Source organism: Callorhinchus milii, unplaced genomic scaffold (genome assembly GCF_018977255.1).
Source record: "Callorhinchus milii isolate IMCB2004 unplaced genomic scaffold, IMCB_Cmil_1.0 Scaffold1, whole genome shotgun sequence".
Lineage (NCBI taxonomy): Eukaryota > Metazoa > Chordata > Chondrichthyes > Chimaeriformes > Callorhinchidae > Callorhinchus > Callorhinchus milii.
Genome location: NW_024704742.1, coordinates 123,703,126 through 123,713,184, shown reverse-complemented (window position 1 = coordinate 123,713,184; position 10,059 = coordinate 123,703,126). Strand labels below are relative to the sequence as shown.

At 46.1% G+C, this 10,059-nt stretch overlaps 1 protein-coding gene across 1 annotated transcript in view; it reads left to right on the top strand.

The window, feature by feature from the left end:
• Window positions 1-3,868: 3,868 nt before the first annotated feature.
• mtrex (Mtr4 exosome RNA helicase) overlaps window positions 3,869-10,059 on the top strand; it is an 83,014-nt gene continuing 76,823 nt past the window's right edge. The window contains exons 1-4 of the mRNA XM_007892173.2: window positions 3,869-4,012; window positions 7,563-7,703; window positions 8,193-8,259; window positions 9,062-9,124. Coding sequence (XP_007890364.2) covers window positions 3,906-4,012; window positions 7,563-7,703; window positions 8,193-8,259; window positions 9,062-9,124 — 378 coding nt within the window. The 5' untranslated portion in view covers window positions 3,869-3,905. The remainder of the gene's footprint in view (window positions 4,013-7,562; window positions 7,704-8,192; window positions 8,260-9,061; window positions 9,125-10,059) is intronic.

The following is a 10,059-nucleotide window of genomic DNA, read 5'->3' as shown; positions in this document are numbered from 1 at the left end:
ATCGAGTTTAAGATCCTCGTTCTCACCTTTAAGGCCATCCATGGCCTTGCCCCCTTCTACCTCTCTGATCTGCTGACTCCCTACCAACCTGCCGCTCCCTCCATTCAGCGGGCTCCAGTCTGCTCCATGTTTCCTGCCCAACCCGCCCTACCATCAGTGGCCGGGCTTTCAGCCTCTCTGCCCCCACTCTCTGGAACTCCATCCCACAGTCGCTTCACCTCGCTTCCTCCCTTGCCTCCTTCAAGGCTGGTCTCAAACCCCTTCTCTTTGATCGTGCCTTTGGTCAACCTCCCACTTCTCTGCCTCCACTCACCCAGACACCACCCCTCCCCCATGCTCAGGCTCCAACACCTGACTGTTCAGCACTTTGGGACATCCTCCCAACGTGAAAGGCGCTCTATAAATCTAATTTTGTTGTTGGTGAAACTAAATTGCATGAAACTGAAAGATCAGATTTGATTGCCATACAGTGCTTATATAGCTGATGTGAATCATCTTTCGTGGCAGTGGGTGTTGTAACTGGTGCCAATAATTCTGGGCTGGAATGGAGAGGGAGAAATGAAACCAAAACAGCCAAGGATTCTGTTCCTCGTGACTTTGTAATGATTGCTTTAGAAAGAGTGTTTTGAGTGCGAGGATTGACATTTGCTGAGGTTAGGATCAGACTTGGCTGCGATTCCTCCCCCCACCACAGTCGAATAACCTGCTGAAGCTCACTGTCTTGGCTCATACATGAAGAATGCCCACTTGGGATCAGGTAATGGAGGACACTTGATGCCCGTAGAACTGTACCCCAGCATGAGTCAGCGCCTTCAGAGAGGAGGAAGAAATTTGGAGGGAGAAGAAACGTGCATGAAACTCCTAGTCTGGTTTGAATACTCTTAAACATGACACATGAGATTCTGCATGTCTCAGAAAGCCGGGTGACCAAACAAATTGGTCCATCTATATTAATGATTTGAAAATGACAGGGGGAGGCAATTCCTACTTTTGCTCATCTTAGCATATTAGGAAATATGATGAAGAATATAGGAAACTGCTGGTCATAGATCACATAGCAGAGTGGTTTAGTTTGGAGAAAAGTGAAGTTGGATGTTTTGGGAAAATAAATGCACACTGGGTTTCTTTTGCCAGGTGTCTCGACACATGTGAAAACACATCATCGTGTGGAGTCCTGTAGCTCAGTGGTTAGAGCACTCGCTTTGCAAGCGAGAGACCCGAGTTCAATTCCAGTCAGGGCGAAACCTTGGGCAAGTTTCCTTACTCCACACAGAGCCTAATAATAATCCCTCCAAAAACCCAAAACAATAATAAATTGGTCATTTTCAATCTACGACTGTTTGTGGGACATTGCTGTGCGCAATTGACTGCCGCGTTCGCCCACAAATATACAGTCAATTCACTTTACAGTGTATTCTGTGAAGCGCTTTCGGACGTCCTCCCGACGTGAAAAGCGCTATATCAAATGCAAGGATTATTATTATTATTATCATACTTAAGAGTATCCAAACCAAACCATACATGGATTTTCCAGAGATAGTTTGTTGGAATGGAATGCACACTCTCTCCCTGGAGGGTTGCATCCTGTGTACCTAATTTCAGAAATTCTTAGGCGCAGGTTGGCAAGAGTCATGGCTTGGAGACCTCAGAGTGTGTGTTGGGGTACTGCTGGAGTCTAACCAGCTAAAAAGCATAGCTTGCCATTGCGAGTGCTTGTCCAGCTACAACCACCCATTAGGATTTTGCTCCCAGTGACTGGTCCGCCCTTCCAACTCCACCAATGAGTCAGCCTGACTGTGCTGTCCTCAGCAGTGCACTGGAATACTGCGGACCCACCAAGCTCAGGAACTGGACGAGGGGGACTGCGACACAGAGTGACTCAATTATGTCACCCTAGTTGGTAAGGTTGTTAATGACATTATATTTCCCATGGCACTGCTCAAAAAATCCCAGCAATGCAGTGCTCCCTCCTTCAGTCTCAACCCCCCTCCCTCAGACGATTTGAGTTCAAAGACCCAACATCGGGCTTGAGCCCACAACCTTCAGATACAGAGGTGAGAGTTACCAACTGAGCCGGGCTGGCACTTATGTAAATGTTATGTAGATTACGTAAATTATTTATTTGTATAAATTATAAATTATGTAAATTATGTAAATTACAGCTTAATTTCAGCACCTTGGGACGTCCTCCCGACGTGAAAGGCGCTATACAAATGTAATCTTGTTGTTGTTAATTGTTAGAGCCAGAAAGCAGAAACACACAAGCTGAGTACAGGTGGAAGCACATCTGCTCAGAGAGAGAGAGAAAGGCGAGAGAGAGAGAGAGAATGTGAATCTTGGACTGTGATATTCTAAAAGTACTTTCAGGAAGTTGGTAAACTCTTAAGTGTATAATTTATTTATATTTATTTATATTTATTTAATTTCTGTTCGAGTCTGTTTTTTATTTCATATCTTTACTCTCTGGACTGTACAGTAGTTGTTTTTTAAAGTAATATATTAGTTAAAGAATACAATTGGAAAACATTATTGTCTGAAAGGTTATTAATATTTTTGCCTCATAAGGAAGAGATTGCGTGGTGTACCTGGATTTCTATTGTCTGATCCGGGCAATCTCAATTTAACATTTGTACCTACGAGAATTCAGCATGTTGTATGGGCTTGAGGGAGGCTATTGAGGAAGTAGCTGGAAATAGTAATTCCCTTAAACGCTCCGAGACATTAACCAACATGAAGAGTGCTATATGAGTGCATTTTGCTAAATGCAACCGGCTGCTGAGGGCAATTTGATAAGCTAAAACCAGGCAGTACAAAAAATTGTGATAATATCCATCCCAATCATGTCAAAGGTTTTGCCACCAGCAAATGGTTACAATTTTCTTTTGGTGCTCTCATGACGAGGTACCCAACTCACACTGTGGGATCCCCCAGCCTTGGCTCTTGCCAACCTGCGCCTAATACTCTCCGCAATTATGTGAGCAGGATGCTTCCCTCTGTGAAGAGCGAGCGTTCCCTTCCGGGCGCAAGGTTATTCCCATGGATTGGTGGGATGCAACGGAACTCTCATTCTGGTTTGGAAAATGTTACGCGCGGCGATGGGTTGGCGTGAGGCAGACAGAACGCCACCCCCTCCGCCACAAAAGTGGTGAGGCTCTTGGCGTCGACCATTGGAGCTGGAGCCGGAGCCCGTTGTTGCCAGATTTGGGCAAGTTCGCGGGTCTCTGTTGCGCTGCGCGCGTGAAAAATAATAACAACAATCCTTGCATTTGATCGGGAGCCTTATCACCGAGCCTTCAGCTCCCCTCTCGACTCTCTACCCCCTCCTCCCTCCCTCCCTCCCCTCCCCTCCCCTGACCATTTCCCCCCCAATGCTCGGGTCCCGACCCAACTGTCCAGCGCCTCGGGACGTCCTCCCGACGTGAAAGGCGCTCTGTAAATGGAATCTTGTTGTTGTTGTTGTTGTTGTACGAGACGTCTCGAAGCGCTTCACAGAACACACCCCCGAAAGTGAATTCCGACCGCGTATTTGTGGGCGAAAACTTTATTATTTTTTTCGACTGCCTTCAATTTTAAACTTAAATCCGCGAAACGTTCCTCCGCTCCTCTGAAGACCTTCGCTTCCACACCCGTCGAAAACACCAATCTGCATTGCAACCTGAAATCAAAATATTGGGCTGTTTTTTGGGGGGGCTATCGCTTGGTGGACTTTGGGCTACAAAGGCGATTTTTAGTTCAACTGCGTGAGGTGCTGCCCTGACCCGCTGAGCGGTCTCTGCTTTTATTGACGCTCGGTTGCGAGAACCGACCGACGCGACCGACGCGGCGTTTGTCCCTCTGCGGCCGCCGTGGGTCGCGCGCCCCCGCTGCATTGTGGGAGCGCGGTGGGTGGCGCGCTCCGGGCCAAGATGGCGGACGCGTTCGGCGAGGACCTGTTCAGTGTGTTCGAGGAGGAATCGGCGAAAAAAGGGAAAGGAGAAGCAGGAGGAGGAGGAGGCGGCGGCGGGAAACACGGGTGAGGGGAAGGACGAGCCGCGGGTGCCTGGGCCAGGCCCGGGTCCCCCCCCGATCGCGGAGCGGCCTGTGAGCTTGTGCCGCGCCGCCGCCTGACTCTGCTCTCAGGCGCGGGGCTCAGAGGACGGGCTGTCCCCGGGGGCCCCTTTTTTTTTACCGCCTGTGATTGTTTCGAGGCTTCCAAGGCCGAGGCTTCCCCCCCCCCCGGAGGCTGGACAGAGCGTTCACGTGGCCGCCGTTTGCCTCTGTGAGCTGCGCCGCGCGGGCTTCTGGCTGCGATGGTCCTTTTATCGCGTCTTCTCGGCGGCGTCTCAGAGCGCCTCGCGGGGTATACCGCGAAGCGAAGTGACTGCTGCGCGGTTTGTGGGCGAAACGCGGCAGCCGATTGCACACACGGCGGTGTCCCGCAAACAGTCGTGGGTTGAGTGACCGTATTATTATGGTGGAGGTACACGCGAGCGGGTAACACGTGCACCGGTACACACACACACAGACATAGTCAGACACACACACACACAGACAAACATAGTCAGACACACACAGACAGTCAGACACACACACACACATAGTCAGACACACACACACACACACACATAGTCAGACACACACACACACATAGTCAGACACACACACACACAAACATAGTCAGACACACACACACACACAAACATAGTCAGACACACACACAGACATAGTCAGACACACACACACACAGTCAGACACACACACACACACACACAAACATAGTCAGACACACACACAATCAGACACACACACACACAAACATAGTCAGACACACACACACACACACACAGTCAGACACACACACACACACACACACACACAGTCAGACACACACACACACACAGTCAGACACACACACACAGTCAGACACACACACACACACACACACAGTCAGACACACACAGAGTCAGACACACACACACATAGTCAGATACACAGTCAGACACACACACACACAGTCAGACACACACACACACAGTCAGACACACACACACACAGTCAGACACACACACACAGTCAGACACACACACAGTCAGACACACAGTCAGACACACACACACATAGTCAGACACACACACAGTCAGACACACACACACAGTCAGACACACACACACAGTCAGACACACACACACACAGTCAGACACACACAAACGTAGTCAGACACACACACACATAGTCAGACACACACACACAAACATAGTCAGACACACACACACAGACAAGTAAACATGAATCTGCTTCCATAAGTATCCCCGAAAATAATGTGACTACAGGTGATAATGCTGACTGTAGAAAACAGTTGACTTACAAACTGATTTGTCACTGATAGTTAACCAATAACGCAACAATCTGAGTGGACTCCTGTTTGTGGAAATACTAACGGATATCATAATCTGATGAAATGCTTAAAATATTTTATTTCAGCCTGAGATTCTTGACCGGGTCAAAAGGTTGTAAGTTCAAGAGCAATATCAATCCCCCAGAGGATCGAATTCAAGATCCTCATCCTCACCTACAAGGCCATTCACGGCCTCGCTCCCTCCTACCTCTCTGACCTACTATCCCCCTACCTACCTGCCCATACCCTCCGTTCCTCTGGCTCCGGTCTGCTCCACATCCCCCGCCCTAACATCGGTGGCCGGGCCTTCAGCCTCTCAGCCCCCAGGCTCTGGAACTCTATCCTCCAGTGCCTTTGCCGCCTCCTCCCTTTCCTCCTTCAAGGCCGGTCTCAAGACCTTTCTCTTTGACCGTGCCTTCAGCTCCTCTCTCTACTCTACCCCCTCCTCACTCCCTCCCTTCCCTCCCCTCACCCTGACCATTTCCCCCTGCTCGGGTCCTGACCAAACTGCGCAGCGCCTTGGGACGTCCTCCCAACGTGAAAGGCGCTCAATAAATGGAATCTTGTTGTTTTTAAGGTCATGGTCTACCTGAAACGCCAGTGCTGTGTGTGTGCTGCGTTGCCCGCGCTGCCAGCCTTCAAGAGGCCAGTCTGCCTGTTCTCAGATGGATGTTAAAACATCCCTGTGGTGGAGTATCTGTGGCACATTGGTTAGAGCACTCGCCTCGCAAGCGAGAGGACCTGGGTTCAACTCCCGGTAGGGCGAAACGTTGGGCAAGTATCCGTACTCCACACACCTCTGTTTACCCAGCAGTAAGTAGGAATCCGATTGGCCGATCACTTTCTGGGGTAATAATCCTTTAAAAAAATATAAATAATTTGATCATTCAATACACGACGACTGTGTGCAACTGGCTGCCACATTTCGGCCACAAAATACAGTCAATCCACTTATAGGATGTTGTGTGAAGTGCTTTGAGACGTCTCAACGACATGGTAAGGTGGTATAATAATAATAATCCTTGCATTTGATATAGCACTTTTCACGCCTTCTCAACGTCTCAAAGCGCTTCACAGAGTAGATTCTAAAGTGAATTGACCGTATATTTGTGGGTGAAACACGGCAGTCAATTGCATACAATAGTGTCCCACAAACAGTCGTGGATTGAAAATGACCAATTTATTATTGNTTTTTTTATTATTAGGTGTGTGGAGTAAGGAAACTTGCCCAAGGTTTCGTCCTGCCTGGAATTGAACCCAGGTGTCTCGCTTGCAAAGCGAGTGCTCTAACCACTGAGCTACAGGACTCCAAAATGTCCTGTGTATCAAAATGCAAGGATTTTTATTATTATCTCATGACACTGTTGGAAAAAGGGAATGGAGATCTAGAGTCCTGGCCAAAAATGAACAACAATATCCATTTTTATATACAGCATCTTTTACTTAGGGAGATCATCTCAAAATAAACTGGGAATCTGACGTGGAAGAAGGCTGGAGCAGTTTGTAGATGGGATGTTGACAAAACGCATAGTAAAACCCTAGCTCAGGTCCGAAACACTGATTGTCCAGCACCTTGGGATGTCCTCCCAACGTGAAAGGCGCTAAACAAATGTATTTTTGTTTGTTTGTAAAAGAGGGAAGTCTTTAGATTGTCTTTGAAAGTGGAGAAGGAGGGAGTAAGGTAGATGGATTTCATAAGAAAGTTACAGAAGGTGTTACAGTGACCTGATGAGCCAGAAGTTGGCCATTCTTTAGCAAGTAGGAAGCCAGTTGGCTCTCTGTGCACATGCAGAGTGAATGTAAAGTGATGACTGATGATTGAGCCCTGTTATAAAATGAGTTGGATTTTATGATCCCAACTATTGAGTTATAACAGGGTTGTACTGTTTTAATTTAGACAATCTAATACTGTAAAACCCAACAAACAGCAACAGTTTTGCTGTCTGAGTTTACAATTTGTAATCTGAAAACTCAAGGTATTTGCACTTGACCCAATTCTCTCGTCAATTTTTGGATTTCTTTTTGATGCATGATAATGAAAACTCATTCAACAATTGTCAGATATTGATTTCATTTGTAGCTGTGCCAAGGGAAGCGGGAAAGTATATAACTTCATAACAATTTGTGTTTGAAACAAATCAAGATTTGTTTTGAAAATGGTCCTAATTTGCTTTGTGGTGCTTTGTAGAAAGACCAACGATGGATTGGCTCGAGGAGCAAATGCCGTCTCCTCTGCCAAGAACAAACGTGACCTGGAGGCTGATGGTTCAGAAGATGTCTTGTTTGGGAAAAAGCCCAAACTTGAGGTCATCTCCATGGAAGAAATTAAGTAATTATAACGTTTTTTATACTTTAATCATTTTTCATAACCACTATATATAATAGCATTTGCTGTTTCATTGAACATGTAATATCCAAGTTTGCATTTATTTAGATCACAAAATTAATATTGGAAGATTAATTACTTTAAAATTAAAAATATAGCAATGACTATTCTCACTAGGCCACTGTAAACCTATTGTAAACATTTTGATAGAGTAACCAATTATATGACTTGATAGTCAGAGGGTATTATTGGGATTCAGCGCCTTGGGACGTCCTCCCGACGTGAAAGCCACCATAAAAATGTATTCGTAGTTAAAGGCTTGGGCTACCTTGAATATTGATAGCAAATTCGTATTCAAGGTTGTCAAGTTAGTTTTGTCATTATCCTTGACATAAGGCTTGAATTGATTCAACTGTGACTCTCTTCATATTATGGTGTTTCATTACAATATATCGGTTAAAGTATAGCTAAATATTGCTGATTAATATTTAGTCTTGCAGACTTGATGCCAAAGGTGAAAGTGGAGCTAATTGAAACTGTAGAGGGCTGTAACCATGAGGTAAGATTTTTTTTTCTAATGATTAAAAGCTTTTGCTTGATTGTATTTTTCATGTTTATTCTACAATGTATGTAAATGTTGCAGGGTTATGGATTGCCATGTGGTCACCTTTACGATAATAACATAATTTTCACAAGCCTAAGAGTTTCCTCTCAGTGTTCTGTCATTACATCGAGGCTCGACTATGCAAATTCATTGCTTGTCGGCCTCTCCAACTCCTCCCTCCACAGGCCGCAGATCATTCAGAACTCTGCAGCCCGTGTGCTCTCCCGCACCAGGCTCCGTGACCCTATCACCCCCATCCTTGCCCAACTCCACTGGCTTCCCATCATACAGAGGATACAGTTCAAGATCCTGATCCTCACCTTCAAAACCCTCCACAGTCTTGCTCCCCCCTACCTCTGCGACCTCCTAACCCCCTACGATCCTGCTCACCCCCTCCGCTCAGCGGGCTCCAGCCTGCTTCATGTCCCCCGCGTCTCTCGCCCCACTATTGGCAGGCAGGCCTTCCGCCACTCTGCCCTCACCCTCTGGAACTCCATCCTGCAGTTCCTCCGCCTTGCCCCTCCCTCACCACCTTCACGACCCATCTCAAGACCCTCCTCTTCGACCGGGTTTTCAATCTCCCTGCTTTCCCCCTGCCCTTCACTCTCCCCGACCCCCAGCTCGGATCCATTATTCTGTCTGTCCAGCACCTTGGGTTGTCCTCCCGACGTGAAAGGTGCTATACAAATGTAATTTTGTTGTTGTTGTTCTTTGACAAGTGACTAATTGTGATTGACGTCTTCCTCTAAATTTTCAGGTGGTGCTTCCAAAGGGTGATGAATATCGACAGCTAAAACCTCGCATAGGAAAAGCAGCAAAGGTATAGTCCTCTTAAAAGTCTACTTTTGTTTGGCGTATTTAAATGTTATGCTATACTGGAAAGAAATATAGTAATCTTCACATGAGTCACTTCAGTTGGGACCATACATTTATAATAATCCTTGCATTTGATACAGCACCTTCTCATGTCTTCGAAACACCTCAAAGGGCTTAATATGGATTTATGCAAAGCATAAGTTATGTCAAACTTGCGTAGAATATAAACTTTGAACTGGACTTGGGCAGATTTACAACTTAGGCGATTATCCGATTTATACAGATCATACTTATGTGAGTTTTACTGTATGATGGGTTGTAGTATTGTTTGTGAATGGGATACCGTTCCTCTGCGACCGTGCTTTCGGTCACCCTCCCAACCCTACCTTCCCTGCCCTCCACCCCTCCTGATCCCATCCACCAGCTTGGGTGCGGATCCCTGACTGTTCAGCACTTTAGGACATCCTCCTGACATGAAAGGTGCTATACAAATGTAAGTTGTTGTTATTTCAGTAACTTGCCCATTGCTGCACTGCTGCTAAATTTCCTGTTGTGTGGTACCTCAGCATTCAGGTCTGGGTTAGTTTCTGGCTTGCAACAACCCTGTTTACCTTAGACCTTTAGCCTATGTATTAACTAGTTGTATAACGTGTTTATACTTGGTTTGTTCTGTCACACCTGCTCATTATTTTCATGAACTGTTAAAGATGGGAGTTTCTTTCAAAAATGTATATGCTGTGATGGAACCACCATCTTTTGTAATTTAATAAACATGTTGGCTTAGCTACTTAAACACTATCTTTGATTAGATCTTTCTCATGCTATGTGTGCAGATCTCTCCTATTCAAAAGCAATAAGGAAAATTAATCCTTCATTATTCATTTTGCGTATTTGGTGAACTACAAATACTTAAATGCCTTTAAATATTAACTACAATCT